Raw genomic sequence first — 26,597 nt, 5'->3', positions numbered from 1 at the left:
AAAGCTAGAATATCCCCAGCTTCTGTGCATGGACACAGAATAAGAAGGTAGCAGAAATTGTACAGTACTCTGTAATGATGGGACATTAAATAAATGTAAGGAAATATCTGTTGGTTCTAAATAGCTACAAAGGTAAATATTGTGTGCACAGTTATAGCAAATGGTTTGACAAATCAGCTCAGTCTCAAACGGCTGAAGTGCGGCGCAATAGGCTCCGCTCCAGAGGAGTTGCCAAAATCTCTTGTGGTGTTAAGCAGGTATCACTTGCCGCACGTTGACAACCTCGCTGGAATTTCATTGGTATGAAGCAAATCTTTTTACGTTTCATGTGTTTTGTTGTCTTTTTAGTCATACTTGCACATTTAGGATGACATTCCCATCTTAAAGTCAGGGGTAACACAAGTCCAATTTAGGCCGCAGCAGGGTTGTCAACATGCCACAGTCTAATGAGATACCCGCTAACTGCATGCTGTCGCCTCTGCACTGAAATGTCTGTGTGGACTATTCCATCTTAGTACAGCAGGGGGGCAGGCAGGAAGTTATTTGAGCTTCTCTCTCCATCACAGTAGAAGCATCATCTTTCCATGTAGTAGATTCAACATCCTTGTGCAGTCATTTCAAAAATTTTAAAATATTTCCTGCTCACCTCTGAATTAAAATGAAATAGTCCTGTGTAATTGTGCAGACTCCAAGTGTTACGTTGTGATGTCCTGGTGAGACATTTTACAGGCTTGTAAGACATGGGTGATCAATAAAGACCAAATCAAGAAAGACAAACTGAAAGATGTGCTTCTTGAGTTGCTATAATGGTTACAGTTTATGTTAAATCTTACAGCTGGCAGCAAATGAGACAAACTGAAGATTAAAAACAAGACTAAATTTTGGGCTCAGGCAGTTTCTTTAATTTCTTGCAAACACTCATGATGTGCTGTTTAAACCTTCAGACTGCAAAGGGAGCCATTTGGCACCAAATCTGTATTGGTTATGGGGTTAGGCAGCAGGGAGAAGGTTAAACTGCCCATGCCTGTGTATAATATTATAAATCATGACATATTGTTTAGTACACAGTCATCTGTACTACACGGCCCACTGCCGAGCTTCTCAGACACACCAACACGTCTGTCCAGCTCCTGCTGCAAACTGTTGTTTTCTCATGTTCAGCTCCTGGTTTTCTTAAATAACATTTAAAAGGCCACTATTTGCAATTTCAAGCAGTAATTGTCCATCTGGTAGTGAAGAAGAATAAGTGCTGTTACATAATGATGTTCATCAGTGTTACAGTCAATGAGGTACTGCATAAGGCAGTCCTGAGGCAAACATGAGTCACAGCGTAACAGCACTGCCTGAGCCAATAAGACTCCTGCAGAAACGTAACCAATATCCACCCCAGCCTGCTGGAGTTCTTCGTGCAAAATTCTGACTTTATAGCAAATGTAACAAACTAAAATATTCTTTATTTCTTAATCATTTCTCAATTCTCATTGCAGTACTTTTGTGGGTTGGCAGGTATTTGTTTGTTTGAATTGAATCTTTGTTTATTCATGAAAAGCTCAAATTGGCTTGCAGGCTGCTTTTCATTGACTCAGAGCTCAAAACGGAAGAGACAAAAATCACACTTATTGCACAGTGTATGAAAAATATGTTTACAACAATTTGTGTAGGTGATAGCGAGAATATATTTATATTAAGGCCTATACACAATCATAATGTATAGATACTACCTTATGTGACTTTGCTTTTTTAGTACCAAATCACCAATTAACACATAATATAGAATCAAATTTTTCCATTGCTAGAAGCGCAAAAGTTAACATGATCAGTAATTCAACATCCAAATCACAATGTACAAATTACAATATTTGCAGTACTTGTCAATCAGTGAGGCCAGGGACATTTGTATGGCTTGGATTTTGGTCCCTTCAGGCATCTTCCCAGCTTCTCACATCCTGGTGGTGCCCAGTTCTGCACAGCACAAGAAAAGAAACCCACAGAATTTACATGAGGATCAGCAGCAAACTCAGGTTGTCCCAACTTGCCCCAGCTCCTGTCACCATATATGGGTAAATAGCCACACAGCTGCTACAGACTCCCGGGTACCTTTGACCCACTGATGGGGTCACATGCAGGTCATTAAGGTCACATGTTTAAATCGGTGGGTCATCTATTCTGACAAAAGGCGTGGAAATGTTCTAAGACTCAGAAACATGACATTTTGATGTGCTGGAATAGAAGACGTATTTCTGAGAGTGAACCATATGTTAGGTTCATACACAAACCACTCACCATGACCGCAGAGTCGCACATGTTGAACTGCGGTTCCCCCGGCAACAGCCCCGCCCGATGGCCGGCTACCAGGTCCTCCAGCTTCCGCATCGCCTGCTTGTACTCCGAGGACTTCGGTCTGTGAACGGGTGTTCATCACATCATCAACTCAGTGTTTTAGTCAAGCAAAAACTTGCCATGCAATATCTCAACATTGATGAATTTGAATGACAGCCCAACAATATGAAAAGGTCCTTACTTGATGCTGTACCTGCCCAATGTAAATGAAACAGACTGTGCTGTCCTTACTCGATACTGTACCTGCCCACTGAGAATGAAATTGTGCTGTCCTTACTTGATGCTGTACCTGCCCAGTGTGAATGAAACTGTACTATCCTTACTTGATGCTGTACCTGCCCAGTGTGAATGAAACTGTACTATCCTTACTTGATGCTGTACCTGCCCAGTGAGAAACAGACTGTGCTGTCCTTATGTACTTGATGCTGTACCTGCTCAGTGTGAATGAAACTGTGCTATCCTTACTTGATGCTGTGCCTGCCCAGTGTGAAACAGACTGTGCTGTCCTTACTTGATGCTGTACCTGCCCAGTGAGAATGAAATTGTGCTGTCCTTACTTGATGCTGTACCTGCCCAGTGTGAAACAGAGAGTGCTGTCCTTACTTTATGCTGTACCTGCCCAGTGAGAATGAAACTGTGCTATCCTTACTTGATGCTGTACCTGCCCAGTGAGAATGAAATTGTGCTGTCCTTACTTTATGCTGTACCTGCCCAGTGAGAATGAAACTGTGCTATCCTTACTTGATGCTGTGCCTGCCCAGTGTGAAACAGACTGTGCTGTCCTTACTTGATGCTGTACCTGCCCAGTGAGAATGAAATTGTGCTGTCCTTACTTGATGCTGTACCTGCCCAGTGTGAAACAGAGAGTGCTGTCCTTACTTTATGCTGTACCTGCCCAGTGAGAATGAAACTGTGCTATCCTTACTTGATGCTGTACCTGCCCAGTGTGAAACAGACTGTGCTGTCCTTACGTACTTGATGCTGTACCTGCTCAGTGTGAATGAAACTATGCTATCCTTACTTGATGCTGTACCTGCCCAGTGTGAATGAAACTATGCTATCCTTACTTGATGCTGTACCTGCCCAGTGAGAATGAAATTGTGCTGTCCTTACTTGATGCTGTACCTGCCCAGTGTGAATGAAACTGTGCTATCCTTATTTGATGCTGTACCTGCCCAGTGTGAAACAGACTGTGCTGTCCTTACTTGATGCTGTACCTGCCCAGTGAGAATGAAATTGTGCTGTCCTTACTTGATGCTGTACCTGCCCAGTGAGAATGAAATTGTGCTGTCCTTACTTGATGCTGTACCTGCCCAGTGTGAATGAAACTGTGCTATCCTTACTTGATGCTGTACCTGCCCAGTGTGAATGAAACTGTGCTATCCTTACTTGATGCTGTACCTGCCCAGTGAGAAACAGACTGTGCTGTCCTTACGTACTTGATGCTGTACCTGACCAGTGTGAATGAAACTGTGCTGTCCTTACTTGATGCTGTACCTGCCCAGTGAGAAACAGACTGTGCTGTCCTTACGTACTTGATGCTGTACCTGCCCAGTGTGAATGAAACTGTGCTATCCTTACTTGATGCTGTACCTGCCCAGTGAGAAACAGACTGTGCTGTCCTTACGTACTTGATGCTGTACCTGACCAGTGAGAATGAAACTGTGCTGTCCTTACTTGATGCTGTACCTCTCCCCAGGGTCGCGCCCCAGGTGGAACAGCAGCGGGCTGTCCGTGTGGTTGACCTGCTGCATCGTGGTGACCCCAGGAACGTCCTCCCCGCGGCAGAAATCGATTCCCTGCAGCGTACACAGAAAAGTCAAATCAGGGTCTTTTACAGTTTAAAAAGCATCTGTCACAGTGGTAGGCTTGATAGAAAATCATGTATAAGAATCCTAATCCCATGCATGTCAGTTTGATGTGAAGGCATTTCACCTCCCCACCAAACTTTAGGAAGAAGATTTTGAAACTGAACTAACAAACTGTTACCATGGTAACCAGCCTCACCTTGGAGCGTTCGTCCTCCCCGTTGGTCCATGTCCAGAAGTGCGCCTTGTACAGACCGTACCTCACCGCCATCAGCTCGTCGCCACGGTAATAGAACACAGGCCTGTGGGAACAAAGGTCGGTGATGTCAGCTTAGTCGTTCCGTGACATGGCTGCTGCATATCAGGTTACTGCTATGCTGCTAGATTGTTTAGAGGAGGATTTACAGGAGGCTATGAATCATCCCTAAATAGAACTACTCATTTCCTGTAGAGGAAAAAAGCTAAAACTAGATTGAGACTAACTTATAATAAGTTTATTCCATTCTATTGAAAGCCAACCTAAGCTGAGTTTGACCTTACCTGTCGACCTCTGTGCCATTCAGGAGTGTGGGGAGGAGGGACGTTCCATCGTACACCCTGTCAGAGGGGGGGACAGCCCCTGCCAGGTCCAGGGCTGTGCTGAACAGGTCCATCACTGTGCTCAACTGGTGGCTGATCTGCAGGGAGGAAGATTATAGCAAAAACTAAATTATCCTGCAAACATCTTAGAGGATTCATTTGTTAAAAGACAAAACAGCACAATATTGGATCATTTTGTGTTGAAAACCTGGAAAGGGAAAAGATTGAATTCTGTTATCTTACTAGTAAAGTACTGTGTTTCAAAATAGAGATTGAAAATAAAGGGACATACACAACCAGCTTGTCACTAGATAGCCATTCAATACACAGCAGTATCAAAAGTCCAGAATACTTTTTCTATATTTATTTTTGCAAGGACTCAGCTTTACAGCCAGACCATCATTCAGGTGGAGCGCCAGATAAATTAACCTGTCATAAACTAACGATGCAAACATAAAGACCAAGTCTTAATGAAACAAACTTTTAAGAGAGTAGAACAAGTGTTATTTTTGCACCACTTACCTGTCCAGGTTGTATTCTGGAGGGCCACCAGGCGATGGCCGGCTCCCTCATCCCTCCTTCAAACGTCGTCTGCTTCCCGCACAGAAAAGGGCCGTTACTGCCACCTGGGGAATTATGTGTAACATAAGGAGGCATTGCTTTTAACAAAATATACGTTTTTGGTCTGAAAATGGGCAAACAACTCAATGAAATCCTCCTTAAAGCATATATAAAAAAATGAATCAACTGCATGGGGGTATTTGCCCACTCTTTAACCTTTGTGCCATTTTGGCGCAAAAATGACAGAGATGAATCGATTTGACAAGAGAAGAAGAAGAAACATCAAGTTACATTTTTCAATCCTGTACCAAGGATTGAATTATAATGAGGAGGCATTGACGAGTTGCGTTGTGTTGATGTGTGACAAACAGCAAACGAGTCCAGAATGTGTCTGACCTTTACTCCTGGACACCATGGCCGCTCCGTTGTCCGAGGTGAAGAACACAAGCGTGTTCGTGTCCAGTCCGCGGTCCCGCAGCCTCGACAGGATCCGCCCCACCCCGTCATCCAGCTCTCTCACCGCATCACCATAGCTGCAGAGGCACGGAAACTTGGGTTGCAACGATTCATCAATAGCAGCTCTCTCACTGCATAACCATTACAGCTGCAGAGGCACGGAAACTTGGGTTGCAACGATTCATCAATAGCAGCTCTCTCACTGCATAACCATTACAGCTGCAGAGGCACGGAAACTTGGGTTGCAACAATTCATCAATAGCAGCTCTCTCACTGCATAACCATTATAGCTGCAGAGGACGGAAACTTGGGTTGCAACAATTCATCAATAGCAGCTCTCTCACCGCATAACCATTATAGCTGCAGAGGACGGAAACTTGGGTTGCAACAATTCATCAATAGCAGCTCTCTCACTGCATAACCATTACAGCTGCAGAGGCACGGAAACTTGGGTTGCAACAATTCATCAATAGCAGCTCTCTCACCGCATAACCATTATAGCTGCAGAGGACGGAAACTTGGGTTGCAACAATTCATCAATAGCAGCTCTCTCACCGCATAACCATTATAGCTGCAGAGGACGGAAACTTGGGTTGCAACAATTCATCAATAGCAGCTCTCTCACTGCATAACCATTACAGCTGCAGAGGCACGGAAACTTGGGTTGCAACAATTCATCAATAGCAGCTCTCTCACCGCATAACCATTATAGCTGCAGAGGACGGAAACTTGGGTTGCAACAATTCATCAATAGCAGCTCTCTCACCGCATAACCATTATAGCTGCAGAGGACGGAAACTTGGGTTGCAGCAATTCATCAATAGCAGCTCTCTCACCGCATAACCATTATAGCTGCAGAGGACGGAAACTTGGGTTGCAACAATTCATCAAAAGCAGCTCTCTCACCGCATAACCATTACAGCTGCAGAGGCACGGAAACTTGGGTTGCAACAATTCATCAATAGCAGCTCTCTCACTGCATAACCATTACAGCTGCAGAGGCACGGAAACTTGGGCTGCAACAATTCATCAATAGCAGCTCTCTCACCGCATAACCATTACAGCTGCAGAGGCACGGAAACTTGGGTTGCAACAATTCATCAATAGCAGCTCTCTCACCGCACAACCATTATAGCTGCAGAGGCACGGAAACTTGGGTTGCAACAATTCATCAATAGCAGCTCTCTCACTGCATAACCATTACAGCTGCAGAGGCACGGAAACTTGGGCTGCAACAATTCATCAATAGCAGCTCTCTCACCGCATAACCATTATAGCTGCAGAGGACGGAAACTTGGGTTGCAACAATTCATCAATAGCAGCTCTCTCACCGCATAACCATTACAGCTGCAGAGGCACGGAAACTTGGGCTGCAACAATTCATCAATAGCAGCTCTCTCACCGCATAACCATTATAGCTGCAGAGGCACGGAAACTTGGGTTGCAACAATTCATCAATAGCAGCTCTCTCACCGCATAACCATTACAGCTGCAGAGGACGGAAACTTGGGTTGCAACAATTCATCAATAGCAGCTCTCTCACCGCACAACCATTATAGCTGCAGAGGCACGGAAACTTGGGTTGCAACAATTCATCAATAGCAGCTCTCTCACTGCATAACCATTACAGCTGCAGAGGCACGGAAACTTGGGCTGCAACAATTCATCAATAGCAGCTCTCTCACCGCATAACCATTATAGCTGCAGAGGACGGAAACTTGGGTTGCAACAATTCATCAATAGCAGCTCTCTCACTGCATAACCATTACAGCTGCAGAGGCACGGAAACTTGGGCTGCAACAATTCATCAATAGCAGCTCTCTCACCGCATAACCATTATAGCTGCAGAGGACGGAAACTTGGGCTGCAACAATTCATCAATAGCAGCTCTCTCACCGCGTAACCATTATAGCTGCAGAGGACGGAAACTTGGGCTGCAACAATTCATCAATAGCAGCTCTCTCACCGCATAACCATTATAGCTGCAGAGGTACGGAAACTTGGGTTGCAACAATTCATCAATAGCAGCTCTCTCACCGCATAACCATTATAGCTGCAGAGGACGGAAACTTGGGTTGCAACAATTCATCAATAGCAGCTCTCTCACCGCATAACCATTATAGCTGCAGAGGTACGGAAACTTGGGTTGCAACAATTCATCAATAGCAGCTCTCTCACCGCATAACCATTATAGCTGCAGAGGTACGGAAACTTGGGTTGCAACAATTCATCAATAGCAGCTCTCTCACCGCATAACCATTATAGCTGCAGAGGACGGAAACTTGGGTTGCAACAATTCATCAATAGCAGCTCTCTCACTGCATAACCATTACAGCTGCAGAGGACGGAAACTTGGGTTGCAACGATTCATCAATAGCAGCTCTCTCACCGCATAACCATTACAGCTGCAGAGGCACGGAAACTTGGGTTGCAACGATTCATCAATAGCAGCTCTCTCACCGCATAACCATTATAGCTGCAGAGGACGGAAACTTGGGTTGCAACAATTCATCAATAGCAGCTCTCTCACCGCATAACCATTACAGCTGCAGAGGCACGGAAACTTGGGTTGCAACAATTCATCAATAGCAGCTCTCTCGCCGCATAACCATTATAGCTGCAGAGGACGGAAACTTGGGTTGCAACAATTCATCAATAGCAGCTCTCTCACCGCATAACCATTATAGCTGCAGAGGCACGGAAACTTGGGTTGCAACAATTCATCAATAGCAGCTCTCTCACCGCGTAACCATTACAGCTGCAGAGGACGGAAACTTGGGTTGCAACAATTCATCAATAGCAGCTCTCTCACCGCATAACCATTACAGCTGCAGAGGACGGAAACTTGGGTTGCAACAATTCATCAATAGCAGCTCTCTCACCGCATAACCATTATAGCTGCAGAGGACGGAAACTTGGGTTGCAACAATTCATCAATAGCAGCTCTCTCACCGCGTAACCATTACAGCTGCAGAGGCACGGAAACTTGGGTTGCAGCAATTCATCAATAGCAGCTCTCTCACCACATAACCATTATAGCTGCAGAGGCCGGAAACTTGGGTTGCAACAATTCATCAATAGCAGCTCTCTCACCGCATAACCATTATAGCTGCAGAGGACGGAAACTTGGGTTGCAACAATTCATCAATAGCAGCTCTCTAGATCTCACCGCATCACCGTAGCTGCAGAGGACGGAAACTTGGGTTGCAACAATTCATCAATAGCAGCTCTCTCACCGCATAACCATTATAGCTGCAGAGGACGGAAACTTGGGTTGCAACAATTCATCAATAGCAGCTCTCTCACCGCATAACCATTATAGCTGCAGAGGACGGAAACTTGGGTTGCAACAATTCATCAATAGCAGCTCTCTAGATCTCACCGCATAACCATTATAGCTGCAGAGGACGGAAACTTGGGTTGCAACAATTCATCAATAGCAGCTCTCTCACCGCATAACCATTATAGCTGCAGAGGACGGAAACTTGGGTTGCAACAATTCATCAATAGCAGCTCTCTCACCGCATAACCATTATAGCTGCAGAGGACGGAAACTTGGGTTGCAACAATTCATCAATAGCAGCTCTCTCACCGCGTAACCATTACAGCTGCAGAGGCACGGAAACTTGGGTTGCAGCAATTCATCAATAGCAGCTCTCTCACCACATAACCATTATAGCTGCAGAGGACGGAAACTTGGGTTGCAACAATTCATCAATAGCAGCTCTCTCACCGCATAACCATTATAGCTGCAGAGGACGGAAACTTGGGTTGCAACAATTCATCAATAGCAGCTCTCTCACCGCATAACCATTATAGCTGCAGAGGACGGAAACTTGGGTTGCAACAATTCATCAATAGCAGCTCTCTCACCGCATAACCATTATAGCTGCAGAGGACGGAAACTTGGGCTGCAACAATTCATCAATAGCAGCTCTCTCACCGCATAACCATTATAGCTGCAGAGGACGGAAACTTGGGTTGCAACAATTCATCAATAGCAGCTCTCTAGATCTCACCGCATCACCGTAGCTGCAGAGGACGGAAACTTGGGTTGCAACAATTCATCAATAGCAGCTCTCTCACCGCATAACCATTATAGCTGCAGAGGTACGGAAACTTGGGTTGCAACAATTCATCAATAGCAGCTCTCTCACCGCATAACCATTATAGCTGCAGAGGACGGAAACTTGGGTTGCAACAATTCATCAATAGCAGCTCTCTAGATCTCACCGCATCACCGTAGCTGCAGAGGACGGAAACTTGGGTTGCAACAATTCATCAATAGCAGCTCTCTCACGGCATAACCATTATAGCTGCAGAGGCCGGAAACTTGGGTTGCAGCAATTCATCAATAGCAGCTCTCTCACCGCATAACCATTATAGCTGCAGAGGACGGAAACTTGGGTTGCAACAATTCATCAATAGCAGCTCTCTCACCGCATAACCATTACAGCTGCAGAGGACGGAAACTTGGGTTGCAACAATTCATCAATAGCAGCTCTCTCACCGCATAACCATTATAGCTGCAGAGGACGGAAACTTGGGTTGCAGCAATTCATCAATAGCAGCTCTCTCACCGCATAACCATTATAGCTGCAGAGGCACGGAAACTTGGGTTGCAACAATTCATCAATAGCAGCTCTCTCACCGCATAACCATTATAGCTGCAGAGGACGGAAACTTGGGTTGCAACAATTCATCAATAGCAGCTCTCTAGATCTCACCGCATCACCGTAGCTGCAGAGGACGGAAACTTGGGTTGCAACAATTCATCAATAGCAGCTCTCTCACCGCATAACCATTACAGCTGCAGAGGACGGAAACTTGGGTTGCAACAATTCATCAATAGCAGCTCTCTCACCGCATAACCATTATAGCTGCAGAGGACGGAAACTTGGGTTGCAACAATTCATCAATAGCAGCTCTCTCACCGCGTAACCATTACAGCTGCAGAGGACGGAAACTTGGGTTGCAACAATTCATCAATAGCAGCTCTCTCACCACATAACCATTATAGCTGCAGAGGCACGGAAACTTGGGTTGCAACAATTCATCAATAGCAGCTCTCTCACCGCATAACCATTACAGCTGCAGAGGACGGAAACTTGGGTTGCAACAATTCATCAATAGCAGCTCTCTCACCGCATAACCATTATAGCTGCAGAGGACGGAAACTTGGGTTGCAGCAATTCATCAATAGCAGCTCTCTCACCGCATAACCATTATAGCTGCAGAGGCACGGAAACTTGGGTTGCAACAATTCATCAATAGCAGCTCTCTCACCGCATAACCATTACAGCTGCAGAGGCACGGAAACTTGGGTTGCAACAATTTATCAATAGCAGCTCTCTCACCGCATAACCATTATAGCTGCAGAGGCACGGAAACTTGGGTTGCAACAATTCATCAATAGCAGCTCTCTCACCGCATAACCATTATAGCTGCAGAGGCACGGAAACTTGGGTTGCAACAATTCATCAATAGCAGCTCTCTCACCGCATAACCATTATAGCTGCAGAGCTGAGGTCATAATGAAAGAACTTTTCATAAAAGACCAGCTACTTACAGCAATATGAGATCATCTCCTCACACTAGTATGATACCTACTGGGATGCTTACACTGTGTGAGACTGCTAGTACTGTAACAGTGTGAGACCAGGTATTTCAAATAAACTGGTTTGGTGTGAGGTACTTATGCAGGTGTGAGACCAGATACTCACACTGGCGAGACCGTGCACTAAGGTGTTCAGAGACCAGGTACACTGGTGAGACCGTGCACTAAATGCCCTCAGACTGGTGTTCAGAGACCGGGTACTTACAGGCCCCTGCAGAGACCAGGTACTTACAGGCCCCTGCAGAGACCGGGTACTTACAGGCCCCTGCGGCAGAGACCGGGTACTTACAGGCCCCTGCGGCTGGTGTTCAGAGACCGGGTACTTACAGGCCCCTGCGGCTGGTGTTCAGAGCCCCGTACTTACAGGCCCCTGCGGCTGGTGCCCAGGAACCCCCTCGAGGCGTACAGCGGCCCGTGGGTGGGGTCCGGCGCCCAGTACAGGAAGAACGGCCGTCCCGCCGCCGCCTGGCGGTCGATGAAGTCCAGCGCCTCCCGGACATACAGCTGCGTCAGGTTTGACTCCCCGCTGGCCCGGCTGATTGCGAAGTCCTCGTAATACCTGGTGGGGAAACCGAGTAGACTCCATTAAATAGAGATGTCACTTAGCAAATATACAATAGTAGATTCATAGAGCCTACCGTGAATTATGGAGCCATAGTGCCATGTCAACAAGAGTTCATGTACTTCCCTACCTATGATGTTTCACCTCTGGGTCAAAGTTCACACACTAGTACCTCCCCACCATGTCTGACCCCTAGGTCAAAGCTTACATACCTCCCCACCATTTCTGACCCCTAGGTCAAAGTTCACATACCTCCCCACCATGTCTGACCCCTGGGTCAAAGTTTACATACCTCCCACCATTTTTGACCCCTAGGTCAAAGTTCACATACCTCCCCACCATGTCTGACCCCTAGGTCAAAGTTCACATACCTTCCCACCATGTCCGACCCGTTGTACACCGGTATGTTGGGCGTGGCCTTGTTGTCATAGGGACCGAAGTGACAGTTGGGGGCTCCGAACCACTCGTGGAAGCCGTGTCTGAGGGGCAGGTACTGCGGGCGGTGGCCGAGGTGCCTGCAGACACGGGGGAGGGTTCAAAGTGGAACGGTTGTAGATTCGTTGCAATTTCATGGCACAAGGATTGAAGACACTGATTATTGATTATAACAAAAAAAGAGATAACTCTATCTTTATTGTCTTTATTGTCTTTATTGAAGAAAATCCATTAGTGGTGTGCCCTAAGGCACACCACTAGTCTTCCTGGACTTCTTAACATCATACAATACAACATCAAAATGACAATACATGCATTGACGATAACAACATAACAACATTCAATATTTACATTAATTACAGATAGCTGATTACATGTCATTTAAAAAACTATCTAATTGAAATTGATTCAGGAATCTACTTAAAATTAGAGGTCTTTCCTTAATTGAGTAAAATCATTTGCGATACAATGCCATTTACTTATGAATCAGTTCTACACTTTATAACAAGTGCTCACAGATTCTGGCTTTAAAAGTACGAGCAGAAAGGGTGGTCTGTAGCTCTACCGGGAGCTGGTTCCACGTTGCGACAGCCCTGTACATAAAAGTCTTCTTTAATGCATTTGTCTTAGGTTTGTCTAGTCTAAAAGTTGGCTTTGAAGCAAATCGTGTTCTGTGCGTGTGCTGCTTGTTGACAGAAAGCAGTCTACTCGCAAGACACTCAGGTTCATTAGTGAAGACAATCCTTCTAAAAGTAGTCATAGTGTTCAATGATAGTCTAGTGTGTACAGGTTTCCACAGTGGTTTCAACTGAAGCAAACGTGAAGCCTTATTTTGCACTATTTGTAGGGACTTGATATTTCTCTTTGTGGTGCATGACCAGACAGGGCTACAGTAGTCCATGTATGTCAATGTCAGGCATTCAATCACCGTTTTTAAGATTGTCTGGTCCATGTATGTAGCACATCTTCTGATCATTCCAAGGGACTTGGCCATTTTCTTTGAGGTTGTCCTCGTGTGAGTATTCCAAGTGAGACGTTCATCGACAGTTGTACCAAGTAGTTTTACCTCCGGGACTTGTTCAATACGTTTGCCATCAACAGTTAGGTTGAGTGTCGGTCTTGCCAGCAGTTTGGGTACACTCCCAAAAACCATACATTTTGTTTTGTTTTTGTTTAGGAAAAGCTTGTTCGTTTTAACCCAGTTGCAGATGTTGCTCACCTCTCTTTGTAGTTTACATGAAATTGTGTCAATTGAAGGGTCGCAGGTGTAGGCTGAGGTGTCGTCAGCATACATGTCTGCTGTGGCCTGTGTTGTGGCAAGCGGCAGGTCGTTTGTGTAAATCGTGAAAAGAAGGGGCCCTAAACAGCTCCCTTGAGGAACGCCGCAAGGTAACTCCACAAAAGAAGAGTTTGTCCCATCGATGTGTACACATTGCTCCCTGCCTATCAGGTAGCTTGCCATCCATTCTGTTGTGGATTCACTGAAACCATAGCATCCTAGTTTCTGAAGTAGACAACTGTGGTCGACTAGGTCAAAGGCAGCAGAAAAGTCCAAGAAAATAGCACCTACCAAGTTTCCCTGATCAATATTGCGATACCAATCATCCACCATGTGCAGCAGTGCAGTGCAAGTTGAATGGTTTTTCCTGTACGCGTGTTGGTGACTGGACATTAGTGAGTTCTGCTGAAAGTAATCTGAGATTTGTTTACTGACGATGCGCTCCATAATCTTGCTGGTAGCAGAGAGAAGACTGATTGGCCTGCTATTTGAACCACAGAAGGATGCTGTCGTTGACTTTGGAATGGGTACGACCTTGGCTTTCTTCCATTCCCTTGGATAGACTGAGGTAGTCATAGACAAGTTGATGATGTAACAGAGAGGGATGGAAACGTGCTTCGCTGCAAGCCTCAGAAGTTTGTTATCCATGTTATCTAGGCCTGTTGATTTTCCTTCTGGAAGAGACAGGAGGAGTTTGTACACTTCGTCAATATCAACTTGCTTAAGTTCAAAACTGCAGTCTTCTTTACCAGCCATGATCTTCCTTTCAATCAAGTGAAGTAAGGTATCATCAGTTTGTAGATTCATTTGTTGCCGTAAGGTGTTGACTTTGTTCAGGAAAAAGGTATTGAAATGTTCAGCAATGTCCTTTGCTTTCGTAAGGTAGACGCCATCTTGTTCAACTACACCAGATGAGATTTTAGAACCTTTTCCCAGGATGCCGTTTAATGTTTTCCACATTGCTTTGGGGTCGTTTTTGTTCTCTGCCAATTTTGCTTTAAAGTATGCCGCCTTCTTCTTCCTGTTGAGCTTCACAGCTGCGTTTCGGAGCTTCTTGTAGACCTCAGTGTCGGACTGGAGACCAGAAGCGACGGATTCTCTCCTCGCATCATCCCGAAGTTGCATCAGTTCCCTGAGCTCTTCGTCCAGCCATGCCACTGGGTTCGACTTAGATGTATGCTTTTTCATCGGAGCATGATGGTCAGCTATGTTATTGAACATAACTGTGAAAACATGTAGGGCATCATCAACGTCTTCTTCGTCCTGTACAAGGTACCAAGGAGCCACTTCAATGTCTGTCAAGTAATCTTCTGGGCTGAACTTTCTGTAAGTCCGTCGGTGTACTACCTTTGCCTGTGCTTTGGGCACTTTTGTGTTTCTTGTAATGTAAATTATATTGTGGTCTGAGAAGCCTACAGGGGCAGATTTGGCTGGTGAGCATCTGTCTTTGCTGTTTGTAAAAATCAGGTCAATGCAGGTTGCAGTTTGTTGGTTATTCTTGTTTACACCAATTCTTGTGGGTGTTTTCACCACTTGAAACAGGTTACAACTTGTTGCTATGGTTGCTAAGTGTTCCCTCATAGGACACAGTTGGTTTGACCAATCTATGTTCATGTCTCCCATAACAAAGACTTCTGTGTTGGCATCAGTAGCACTATCAATAGATGTGAGGATGTCGTTAAGGTACTGCATACCTGTCTTTGGCGGTCTGTAGATGCAGCCAAGCAGTAAGGGTTTTGTCTGTGGTAGACATACCTCAATCCATAGCATTTCGATGTTGTCTTTTTCCAGGTCAGTTCTTTGCCTCCATGGCAGTCCTTCCCGGATGAGAAAAGCCACTCCACCTCCGTGCCTGTTACGGTCTTTCCTGTGAACTGTCCAGCCGTCTGCTCCCAGTTGCTGATCACTGATGCTTGGATCCAAGTGTGTTTCGGAGAGTCCGAGAACATGAAAGTTGTTGTTGTCAAGTAGCTCTCTCAAATCATGAGTCTTATTACTCCAGCTACAGATGTTAAGATGGGCAAGGTGTAATCCCTTTTGCGGCAGGTTGAGACTCCTCATTGTTGTCTGCGTAGCACACATTGCTGCTTGTAATAATAATAAAATAAGATAGAGAGTGGGAGGGGGGCATAGCATGGTGGGTGGGTTCCAGTCTTGTCTTGCAAGTAAGCATACAAAACGTAAAAAGGAACATAAAAGAACTGTAACTGTTATCTATAACATAAGCTGAAGCTATTTCGTGCCTCCATGGACCGTCCACGCTGAGGATTGAGTTGGATTCATAGCCCTCAGTGCTGGATCAGAATCCAATGGAGGCAGCCATCTTGGACCGTACCACTTCTATCTGAAGAAATTAAATATTTTTACCATTTCCCGATGATCTTGTTCCTGTAGCCAGCCTGAGCCAGCAACTCTGACACCAGCACCTCCGAGTCAGCAATCCCGCCAACAATCTCCTGGGGGGTGTAGCCTGCAAAAGTAACAGCTGTCAGCATGATCAGCTCCAAGATAGACTCTTAGGTAAAAACCTGGTGTTGTTATCAGCTCAAACATCGGCGTCACAAACATCATACTTTCTGTCCTTGTGGCATGTCCAATTCAATGGTATCAGTCAGACAGTGGTAAATGGTAATTAGTCACATTTATAAATAAATCTTAAAATAAAACAGGTCACTTTTTGGTTATGTAGTTATTTTGCTTAGAGTCACAGCTGCAGAATAAGATAATAACAAAGACAATGATAATCCTAGTGCATAGTTACCGTTCCGGGCATGGTCGTTGGTGGTGTAGAACCCGTTCCTGATGGGAAGTCTTCCTGTCAACAGGGCCGCTCGAGCTGCCGTGAAACAGGAAACCATCAGAGTCTTTAGTTATTTCACAGGACCAAATGTCTTTACTCTGGTGATGTTACTCTATCAAAGCTGATGACCTTTCTGTCGTAAAAGTGCCTGTCAAAATACATGGTCTCCTGCACATGTGATTTAAAGGTGGGTCACTGACACCAGGGAATTTGCACTGCACATCTCCTGGTCATGTGATCTGACACAATGATCTAACAGAGGGCAAACTTGTGACAACACTGAAGGATTATCAACCTGTTTTTTTAAAGTTTCGAGTTTTATTTAGATCCACAATTAGCCTCATAAGAGGCTATTCTCCCTGTGGTCTACACATTCATATTTACACATTACAGTTAAAATGTACAAAGGCATACAAAGTGACAGTAGAGAACAAAAATAACATAGTTTCTTAAAAGCAATACTAACAGTCCAATACTTTGCTAATTGTCGCCTGTGTTGTTCCACAACCGAGACATTCTGTACAGAAAGCGCCTTTTCTGAGAGTTGGATTTTGGTTTCAGATGTCTGATTGTGTTTGTTCTGGTTGAGCGTGTTTGGTAGTTGTACAAAGCTCTTCTTTTGCAAGTTAATTAAGCGACATTTTTTATGGAGAACAGTTACTAAAGATGCCATCCTTACAAGGCGAGCAGAGCGGGTTTGCCGTGTAGAAGTCCATCAGCAGCATCCCTTCCGCCGCCATCTGGTCCAGGTTTGGCGTCTCCTTCTCCGGCTGCCCCAGGATTCCCAGGTCACCCCACCCCATCTGCAACAGAACCAGCATTACTCCCACCTCCACACACCCAGGTCACCCCACCCCATCTGCAACAGAACCAGCATTACTCCCACCTCCACACACCCAGGTTCCCACCTCCACACACCCAGGTCACCAAACCCCATCTGCAACAGAACCAGCATTACTCCCACCTCCACACACCCAGGTTCCCGCCTCCACACACCCAGGTCACCAAACCCTCCACACACCCAGGTCACCCCACCCCATCTGCAACAGAACCAGCATTACTCCCACCTCCACACACCCAGGTCACCCCACCCCATCTGCAACAGAACCAGCATTACTCCCACCTCCACACACCCAGGTTCCCGCCTCCACACACCCAGGTCACCCCACGCCATCTGCAACAGAACCAGCATTACTCCCACCTCCACACACCCAGGTTCCCGCCTCCACACACCCAGGTCATCCCACCCCATCTGCAACAGAACCAGCATTACTCCCACCTCCACACACCCAGGTTCCCACCTCCACACACCCAGGTCACCAAACCCTCCACACACCCAGGTCATCCCACCCCATCTGCAACAGAACCAGCATTACTCCCACCTCCACACACCCAGGTTCCCACCTCCACACACCCAGGTCACCCCACCCCATCTGCAACAGAACCAGCATTACTCCCACCTCCACACACCCAGGTTCCCACCTCCACACACCCAGGTCACCCCACGCCATCTGCAACAGAACCAGCATTACTCCCACCTCCACACACCCAGGTTCCCGCCTCCACACACCCAGGTCATCCCACCCCATCTGCAACAGAACCAGCATTACTCCCACCTCCACACACCCAGGTTCCCACCTCCACACACCCAGGTCACCCCACCTCCACACCCAGGTCACCAAACCCTCCACACACCCAGGTCACCCCACCCCATCTGCAACAGCACATATATTCCTTAAGATTTTAGTTCATTTGTAAACTTTCAAGTGTATCAAAGTAAAACACATACCAAACATTTGTCACAACAACAGAATTCAGACATATAATATGTCTGCAAGTTGTTTCAATAAAGATTAAATTGAATTGCATTCACTAGTATATAGTATATACACTGCCAAACTTTGGCTGAAATGTGATGCACTTCTGTACAGACAGATTTCAAGATAGAGTCCTGCCAGCGTTCCTGAGATAGCCTCTGAGCAGGCTTGTTGGGACTCACTTTCAGAGACGTTTGTTTTGAAGACAAGCTGCACAAAAGAGCACAACAGGTCATATTAACAGTGACCATCACAACCCCAGAAGTTCAGTCCTGTTTTGTAAATCTGCATCTGTCTGTGTTGTACAGCTGGTATAACCATTCTCCTATGTAACACACCAGCTTTGCAGCTGGTTTTATCAAGTCAAAGGTACATGTATTTATTTTCCCTTACGACTGCACCATGATAAACCCGTCTGGTTAGTGATAACTTATCAAAGGCATTTGATTTATAGACCCTTCAGCCGTGCTCAGGATTAGTGCTGCTGAGGTAAAAACTTATCAAAGTGAGGCTGGCAGGTTTTCAAGTCGTTTGCTAACTTTATGGCCCATGTAGACAGTAAGTGCAGGTGTTTATCTTGTGATGTTTACAGTACCTCACCTCAATTGAACCTACATGAATAAACAGGATAGATCATGATTCGAGACCAACTTAATAACTTGTACAGTCTGATTGCTACACAGTCGCCCTATTGTCTTGTCCTTCTCATTGAAATTCCGGATGTGGCCGATATAGCCAGTCTAGGCTTGATGTTATGGTGGAAGCACAACTTTACCGCCCCGCCCCTTAGTTTCCGCCCGGGACTTAAACCCCGCGAACTTTCCCGCCCACCCGGCGTACAGCCCGCTACTCACGTCGTCCATCAGCATGATGATGATATTTGGCGTTGAGGCTGGGTCAACTCCACTGACGTCGCACAAACAGAACAGAAACACAGCTCCGAGTTCCGCTATCCGCACAAAAACTCCCGCCATCTTGGGCTGACCTCTGACATGGACTATTCCAAGTGACACGCACAAACAGGGGTGTTCTTACACAATGAAGCTGCACGCGTTTGTTTCACTCTGGCAGTATTTTCGTCTTTTGACTTACAATTTCCAATTCTATGGATGACATCAGCACGCTCATTGATTCCCACCAGATTTTGAAAAAAAAACAAGAAATTTTGTTTCCTCCACAGATGATTAACATTACAAGAAAGTACTCTCCAAGCAGAGGTTGGTGGGGAAGATTGTGACCTTTTTATCCTATGGCTATGCCCCGTTTCCTGTCTGTGGGGAGATCGGACAGAAAACGGGGCGTAGCAATAGGATAAAAAGGTCACAATCTTCCCCACCAACCTCTGCTTGGAGAGTGATGGGAATTAGTCATCTTGTAGTTTTGATGTACTTGTTTTAGGGTGTCCTGTTAGTGTTCAGACAGGTAAGCATTTACATAACCAGGTTAATATTTACCTCCAGGTAACCAGTATAAAGTAGAGTGGATTCATTCCTCAAGCTAACCGACATCTTTCACACCGCAGTCGTGGTACCAGACTGAATAAAAGTTCTAAACAGGAACTATGCGGAGTCTTACTGAGGGACGACTGCTGTTAGCTTGAGGAATGAATCCACTCTACTTGATACCTTCAGGTAACCAAACAATCACGTCCAGTCACCAGACACTCACGTCCTTTCTTACATCTACACTTTTTATTACAAAAAGGCCTAGTATGACTAAAAATGGAACTGAATGTGACATTACCATATGTGTATAACCAGACATTCAGAATTACATATATGTAGTTTAATAATTGATTGAGAATCAGCCTAAAATGATGAATACAGTTATTTATCAAGTCCTTCCTTGAAAACAGTCTCCTAATAATGTCCTATAAAGTATGATGTAAAATCCTAAGAACGGTCGGAATCACGGTCCACATGTTGGTCGTTCAGTGATGTGTGATGTCCCATGTCCATAACGAAGACCACCAGTACTGCAGTATTATGTACAGACTCTTCTGAGCACGTGCAGGAGAACAGGCAGACTGCACTGCTGTTGTTGTTGTTGTTTATTTGTTGCTCAGAAGTCGGGTTTCTCGGGCGGTGGCCCGCACGGCTGCAGCATCCTCTCCATGAGGTTGAACTTGACCCTGGCCTTGGTCTCGTTCTCGGCGATGGCGAAGTAGTTCAGCATGTCGTGGTGGCCCATGTAGCAGGCGTTACTGTCACGGTGCTGGAGCGGGGGGTGCAAACAAACAAGTTCAGTGTCAAGTTTAACCCTAACCCACACAATCAAACAGAGTCATCTTCTGTAATCTGATCTGGGTCTTCACCTCCCTGTGGAACCCTGTAGTAGACTCTCCAAGCAGAGGTTGGTGGAGAAGATTGACATTTTTATCATATGCCCGGACGGCGGTTTCCTGCCCGCACATGCACTCGCCACCAACGTTGCGGACAGGAAACAGGGCATATGATAAAATGGTCACAATCTTCTCCACCTGCATATGCTTTGAGAGTTCCTGAATAATTTCCAACGTGGAAAAAAACTGAACATAGGAAAATGATGACAACATTGAACAGAATCTAATATTTCAGCATACAAAGGGGTCTGTGAACGGTGCCTGCTGACCCACTCCGGATTCAGGGTGGTCTAAGAACAAAAGTGTAGTTACGCGACACTTGAGGGGGGGGGGCATAAAGACCGGCACAAGGACCATTTCTCCCCGCTGTGCCGCTTGTGTCTCTGCTGCTGCTGCCGATTCTTCACGGGTTCCCACACCACACACCCCGCCCGCGCTCACAACACCCCCCGCCCGCTCTCCTGGGTGGTCCGGCGTGTGGCTGCCTGCAGGACGACGGCCGCGCCGGTAGCCGCTAAGTTATGCAGATAAAATGAAGGGAAAGAAAGAAAGAAAGCTGAGGGGGAGGGGGGCAAGGCCCGTCGGACAAAGCGCTCGCACCTGGTTTGTGAGCCATTCCCACTTGGTGGTGTCGGAGTGCCCCGTGCCCACGTACTTGGACTGCAGGTGCTCCAGCTGGCTGTGGATGTTGTACCGGTCCGCCATCTTCGGCTTTTACGGCGATTTTCGGTAGTTTTTAGCGGACAAGATCTGGAAACACACAGCAACGCGTACCCCTGACGTCACCGAACTAACCTTTCACCCTTCTGGTAAGAACGCTGCAATACGTCAGATAGAAGTTAAGAAATAATTTATATCTTAACGGATTGTTTCCAAAATACTTCCACCTTATTTTACGCAAAAAATAGTTACAAGAAATTCTGCAAGGTTCGATAGGTGATATGTTTGAGTAAATCAGGTATTACTAGTAGTATATTTTCAAACGTTTATTTCTGTAGCGTTTTGATGCGGTGGTATATTTTCCCACAGCCCGTCCGGACAAAGCGAGGTACGGTTGCATTAAGGTTGGTTTAAGGTTATTTTTGCCTCCCGATCTCCGTTTTCTGCGCCGCAGTGCCGGTTTCCACCGTGCACAGCTCTGTAAGAAGGGTTCAACAGAGCATCTAGGCACGCTAGACGCGGGATTGGGGGAGCATACCTACCGCAGGGTCCGTTTGACCGGGGCAGTAATTTATCTGTGTGTGGTATATGGGCGGACGGGCCCTGCGCTGAGCTGGGCTCCAAGCAGATGGGAGTTGTTGTTTTTACCCGTCGGTTTTGCACCACATTTCTCTCGTTTTTACCGCCTTCAATATAAGAGCCTTATTTACCCTCTTGTTGAGAGAGAGAGCACACTCTTGTACCACTGCAGAACAGGTACAAATTATGGTTGTTGTTGTCCTATTATACATTAACGTTACTGTCCTCTTACCTTGCCAGGCTGGAGGCCTGCCTGCTTTAGCCCGGGACCTCACCCTCCTACTTTGCCCCTGATGGGCTATATGGGGGTAACCCATGCTGATGATGATGAACTTGATGCCCCTTTCTCTGTAATTTTGTCTATACAAGCACCAAAAATTATGTTCAAAACTTCAACCTTAAATCTGCTCAGAGATAATTTGCTTGCCCTCAGTTTGTGTGTTTGATTTAGGAAATTAGTAGGATAACAGTTTTTATGATGTAGATATCGATACTCATATTGACAAAGGTTAGGTCCAGAGAGCCCCTTGTCGTGTTCTGTGTCTCCACTCAGCTGTTTTATTCATGGTGACGTTCCTTTTGTCTGAGCCTCCGGTCAAGGTCAGTTCTGCTCCATTCCTGGAACATGTGAAACTGGATAGTGAGTGTGTGTGTGTGAGTGTAACCTCAGGAGTGTGTGTGTGAGTGTAACCTCAGGTGTGAGTGTGTGTGTGAGTGTACCTCAGGTGATGTCAGTTTGGAGTCAGACTCCAACATCATGCTTATGCAGTCCCACCTGCATGTTATTATGGGCCATGATCCCCAAACTGTCTTAAGGTCCCATTTATGTAGTGATAAGCCAGGATGATTAAATTCTCAGCACAAGGCCCTTCAGGCAGTTCAGCTATTCGCTCTGTTGTACCTGCATACCTTTTACCTGCATGTTGTGACCATTGGGATTCTGTCTCAGGGTTTAACTCTGGCACAGGCAGCTGAAGAGTTTTGTTCTGTGTTCAGGTCCAATTTACCTGGTGACAAACCAGGCTGATTATATTCTCCGCTCAAGGCGCTTCTGCTATTCAGCCTGCTGTACCTGCATGGTGATGTGACTCGTACCTGCATGCTCGTGTGTCTGTCTCAAGGCCCCTCTGCTATACACACTGCTGTACCTGCATGGTGATGTGACTCGTACCTGCATGCTCGTGTGTCTGTCTCAAAGCCCCTCTGCTATACACACTGCTGTACCTGCATGCATATGTGATGTTTGGGATTCTGTCTCAAGGTTTTATCCTGCTGCAGACAACAGAGTTTTATTCCCTGTTCAGAACCAATTATGTCGCTGATGAAATGGATTATGCAGCTTTCAGCTCAAGGCTCTTCAGCCATTCATGCTGGGCAGGTGGAGTAATGGCACCTGACATGTAGGACATCGGGTTATTCCACTTGGCATGTAGGGGATAAATTAGGATATCAGGTTATTCCATTGGGCATGTAGGGGACAAATTAGGACATCATAAAACACAGATAAAAATTTGACTCCAGCCTTGCAAATGTGTTTTTTGTGCTGGAGTATAGTATAGATGTGGCTTTAGTGCACTGCCACAATAATTTCATAGTAATTTTATCTGTCAAAGTGGCCATCCCCTGAGTCAGGCTTGACCTGATTAGTACCGGTCCACCAGGGTTCAGGTATTTTGGACCTGTACCTAATTGATTGTACCTGGTACTGTATCTGTACAGTGTACAGGTACACAGCTCTAGGAAGAAGGCTTGTGTAGTTTGGACGCAGAGAAACTTGAAGACAATTTTGTATTTGTACAAAACAAGGAGCAAAAGGTATGGATACAATAGAGGACAAAGGTCCCCCCCCCCATAGTATAAAGATGGAAGAGTCCTAATTTTATGTGTGCCCCAACTACAGGTGTGCAAACAGTTAGGTCCGACCAGGTTTGGTGACGGGTTTGTTGGAGTAGTTCAGGTACAAGTACAAGTCCAGACCAGTCCTAAATCTCTGTACCTGTACCTAAACCTCTGTACCTGATGTTACACTTAGGTACACATTTAGTCTGTACTGTCTGTACTTCATCATGCCAGTGAAAGGTCCACTCACAAACATTCCCCCCTCAGCAGGCCGGGACGATGTCCGTCTGGCGGGATTCTGCGCGGGACTCGGCGCTGTTCCACCCGCAGACCGTGCTGCGTCAGCTCAACGCCTTCCGCCACCACAACCTGTACTGCGACGTCACCATCTCTGCAGCCGGAACCAGGTTCAGGTGAGCAACACCTGTCTGTTACACCTGTCTGTTACACCTGTCTGTTATCTAACTCTGACTCCCACCTACCATAACCTGTACTGCTGGATGGATGCAGTTTTCATACATTCACACCAATAGCATATGGTCATATGCCAGTTGGCAATAGAAAGTCTTACTGAGAAATGATGCAAAACCCTCGCTGAGTGCCCCCAAATATCTAAGAAGTTTGTGTTTCTTGGTGCATAGAAAAAGGCTTGCCTTGGTGCCAACTCCCTTACGTTCACAAGGATCTGGCCCTTCTTGATTTCATGACCTTTGCCCTTTCCCTGCAGGTGTCATCGCGCCGTTCTGGCTGCCAACAGCGTGTTCTTCCACCACCTGCTGTTGCCTAGCGACCGTGCAGGTGGGCGTCTGTGCGGGGACGGGTGCTACCACCTGGAGTGGATGGGTGCGGGAACCTTCTCGGCGCTGCTGCAGTACATGTACACCTCCCAGCTGTTCCTGCCGGACGAGCACACGGCGCGGGAACTCCTGCATGGCGCCCGCCGCGTCGGGCTGCTGGCGCTCGTCGACCTGGTGGCGGACTACCTGCTCGACTCCGATGGCAGCGACGACCGGACTGAACCAAGTGCCGGCGAGGAGGGGGGAGATGGTAATGATGCTGGGGAGGGGGGCGTGCCTGCAGACAACAGGCCAGCCGAGAAGGACACACCAACATTCAAGCTGGAGCTTCTGGAGCCTGCAGACCCAGGCCATAACCTCGAGATAGTGGACATGCTGCCGCAGGAGCCTGCAGACCCAGGCTATAACTCCGGGTCGGTAGATTCACGGCCTCAGGAGCCTGCCAACCCAGGTTGCAAACTGGACATTGTTCCTCGAGAGCCTGCATCAGAAGTTGCAGGGGGAGCTGAGGAGACGGATGGAGCGATGGACCAGGTCATGACCTCTCTACGGAACCTTTCTGAACTGTTCTCCACCAATGGGAGGCACCAGCTGGAGATGGTGACAGCAAACAGCAGCGGCCATATAAGGCATGACAGCTCTCTGGACCAATCAGCATCCTGCAGTCCTGCTGGTGTAGGTCAGGATGACCAAAGGTCAGGGAACTCTGATGACCCTAAAGAGCAAAGGTCAGGGAACTCTGATGACCCTAAAGAGCAAAGGTCAGGAAACTCTGATGACTCAAAAGAGCAAAGGTCAGGAAACTCTAATGACCAGGAAGAGCAAAGGTCAGAGAACTCTGATGACCCTGAAGGGCAAAGGTCAGAGAACTCGGAAGATGGAGTCGGAAAGCGAGGCTGGATGGAGGAGGAGTGTTCTCTCTGTAACGAGGTCTGGAGCACCAGGAAACGGCTGAGGCGGAATGACTTTTGCCACCGGGCAAACAAACGTAAGGAGAATATGAAGAAAAGCCTCCCACTGAAGGGTCCTGAGCAGTGTCCAGACTGTCGGCAGACGTTTCACCACAGGAAGGACTGGACCAGACATCCCCACAGGCACAGGAAGTACCAGGTCTGCCCAGAGGGTGGCAAATTCATAAACCTCATGGGACTGCGCCGAGTTAGGCACAGGGATCGTACACAGTTTGTGTGTGAGACTTGCCGAAAACCCTCCATCTGTAAAGGCCACTGGGACAGACACATATGCCGACATTTAGTCCAGGGGGGTAGAGTCCAGGGGGGTAGAGTCCAAGGGGGTAGAGTTCCCCTGAAATGTACCAAGTGTGAAAAAAATGTCTGTCTCAAATGTGGAGTTAAAGAGTCACCTCGCAGCTCAGGAGAAAATAGATAAAAAATCTGTCATTCACTGAGAAAAAAAGAGAAGGTTGGACTGTTGTGGACTTTTGTATGTCAAAGCTGTGAGTTGGGCAGAGCAGATGTCAATGATGTGGCATATGTAAAACAGTAGTGCGTAGTTAGACTGTTGTAATGCATGGTCATGTACATGTTGTAATCATGTGTGGTTCATTGTCACTACTTAAGCTTACAAGTGAACTTTGGAGATGACCCACTGCAGATCAAGGGTGTAAGGGTTGGTCTTCATTTGTTCAGCAGAAAGTTTTAGTTTTGACCTGAAGTTGTTTGAGCAAAGTTATACATGTTTTTGAATCCTAAATATTTTTTGAGTTGCAGCCCATGCAGAATCCTTCGTGTGTCATGTAGCAATAACTTAGATATGATATGATTCGTGCTGGAGCTGCCTGGTAAAATAGTCGGCTATGTTGTACAAGAACTTGGGTAACTTCCCAAATTTCGATAGCACCATTTGCAAAAAGTGTAGTTTTGACGTAGCACAAGTAGGCTTAAGTTTTCATTGGCTGTAGCTTGTGGGAGTATAGATGAGATCTTAATGTTTGAATATGCAGTTCAATGGAGCACATATACCTCATCAGTAGAACATGTACAATAAATGTGAAGTTGTGCAAAAAATGTTGGAGCCTTCCTTACTCTTGAACTCATTAGCTGCAAAGACCATTGTGTATTAGGTAACTTTGTTAGAGATAGTTCACAAGTCTCAACACATTAACTT

General features: G+C 46.4%; 3 protein-coding genes across 3 annotated transcripts; 1 reads left to right on the top strand and 2 right to left on the bottom strand.

Moving 5' to 3' along the window:
• Nucleotides 1-1,679: 1,679 nt before the first annotated feature.
• LOC136438452 (N-acetylgalactosamine-6-sulfatase-like) lies at nucleotides 1,680-19,515 on the bottom strand. The gene is made up of 13 exons (XM_066433236.1): nucleotides 19,109-19,515; nucleotides 17,117-17,240; nucleotides 16,399-16,473; nucleotides 16,005-16,107; nucleotides 12,295-12,438; nucleotides 11,726-11,920; nucleotides 5,685-5,821; nucleotides 5,250-5,353; nucleotides 4,689-4,825; nucleotides 4,348-4,450; nucleotides 4,018-4,139; nucleotides 2,284-2,401; nucleotides 1,680-1,962 (listed from the first exon to the last, which is right to left on the bottom strand). Exons 1-13 carry the CDS (start codon nucleotides 19,226-19,228, stop codon nucleotides 1,876-1,878), a joined length of 1,569 nt encoding a protein of 522 aa, XP_066289333.1. The 5' UTR covers nucleotides 19,229-19,515; the 3' UTR covers nucleotides 1,680-1,875.
• A 553-nt stretch (nucleotides 19,516-20,068) lies between these two features.
• LOC136438454 (splicing factor 3B subunit 5) lies at nucleotides 20,069-21,410 on the bottom strand. The gene is made up of 2 exons (XM_066433243.1): nucleotides 21,196-21,410; nucleotides 20,069-20,468 (listed from the first exon to the last, which is right to left on the bottom strand). Exons 1-2 carry the CDS (start codon nucleotides 21,298-21,300, stop codon nucleotides 20,316-20,318), a joined length of 258 nt encoding a protein of 85 aa, XP_066289340.1. The 5' UTR covers nucleotides 21,301-21,410; the 3' UTR covers nucleotides 20,069-20,315.
• Nucleotides 21,411-21,603: 193 nt separating this feature from the next.
• LOC136438450 (zinc finger and BTB domain-containing protein 17-like) lies at nucleotides 21,604-26,445 on the top strand. Its single transcript, XM_066433235.1, has 3 exons — nucleotides 21,604-21,643; nucleotides 23,944-24,086; nucleotides 24,401-26,445. Exons 2-3 carry the CDS (start codon nucleotides 23,953-23,955, stop codon nucleotides 25,857-25,859), a joined length of 1,593 nt encoding a protein of 530 aa, XP_066289332.1. The 5' UTR covers nucleotides 21,604-21,643; nucleotides 23,944-23,952; the 3' UTR covers nucleotides 25,860-26,445.
• The last annotated feature ends 152 nt before the right edge of the window (nucleotides 26,446-26,597 follow it).

This window comes from Branchiostoma lanceolatum, chromosome 7 (genome assembly GCF_035083965.1).
Source record: "Branchiostoma lanceolatum isolate klBraLanc5 chromosome 7, klBraLanc5.hap2, whole genome shotgun sequence".
In the NCBI taxonomy this organism is placed as follows: Eukaryota; Metazoa; Chordata; class Leptocardii; order Amphioxiformes; family Branchiostomatidae; genus Branchiostoma; species Branchiostoma lanceolatum.
The sequence above is the reverse complement of the archived record's forward strand: the minus strand, read 5'-3'. Positions and strand labels throughout refer to the sequence as shown.

Bases quoted from the DNA above. Each gene is read 5' to 3' on its own strand.
- LOC136438452 (XM_066433236.1), bottom strand. From the start codon at position 19,228: ATGGCGGGAGTTTTTGTGCGGATAGCGGAACTCGGAGCTGTGTTTCTG. The intron at 16,108-16,398 runs GTAACTATGCAC...TTACTTTTGCAG, and splicing joins CAACGACCATGCCCGGAACG to GCTACACCCCCCAGGAGATT. The intron at 5,822-11,725 runs GTAAGTACGGGG...GTGCCTCTGCAG, and splicing joins GGCACCAGCCGCAGGGGCCT to CTATGGTGATGCGGTGAGAG.
- LOC136438454 (XM_066433243.1), bottom strand. From the start codon at position 21,300: ATGGCGGACCGGTACAACATCCACAGCCAGCTGGAGCACCTGCAGTCC. The intron at 20,469-21,195 runs GTGCGAGCGCTT...CCCCCGCTCCAG, and splicing joins GGGAATGGCTCACAAACCAG to CACCGTGACAGTAACGCCTG.
- LOC136438450 (XM_066433235.1), top strand. From the start codon at position 23,953: ATGTCCGTCTGGCGGGATTCTGCGCGGGACTCGGCGCTGTTCCACCCG. The intron at 24,087-24,400 runs GTGAGCAACACC...CTTTCCCTGCAG, and splicing joins GCAGCCGGAACCAGGTTCAG to GTGTCATCGCGCCGTTCTGG.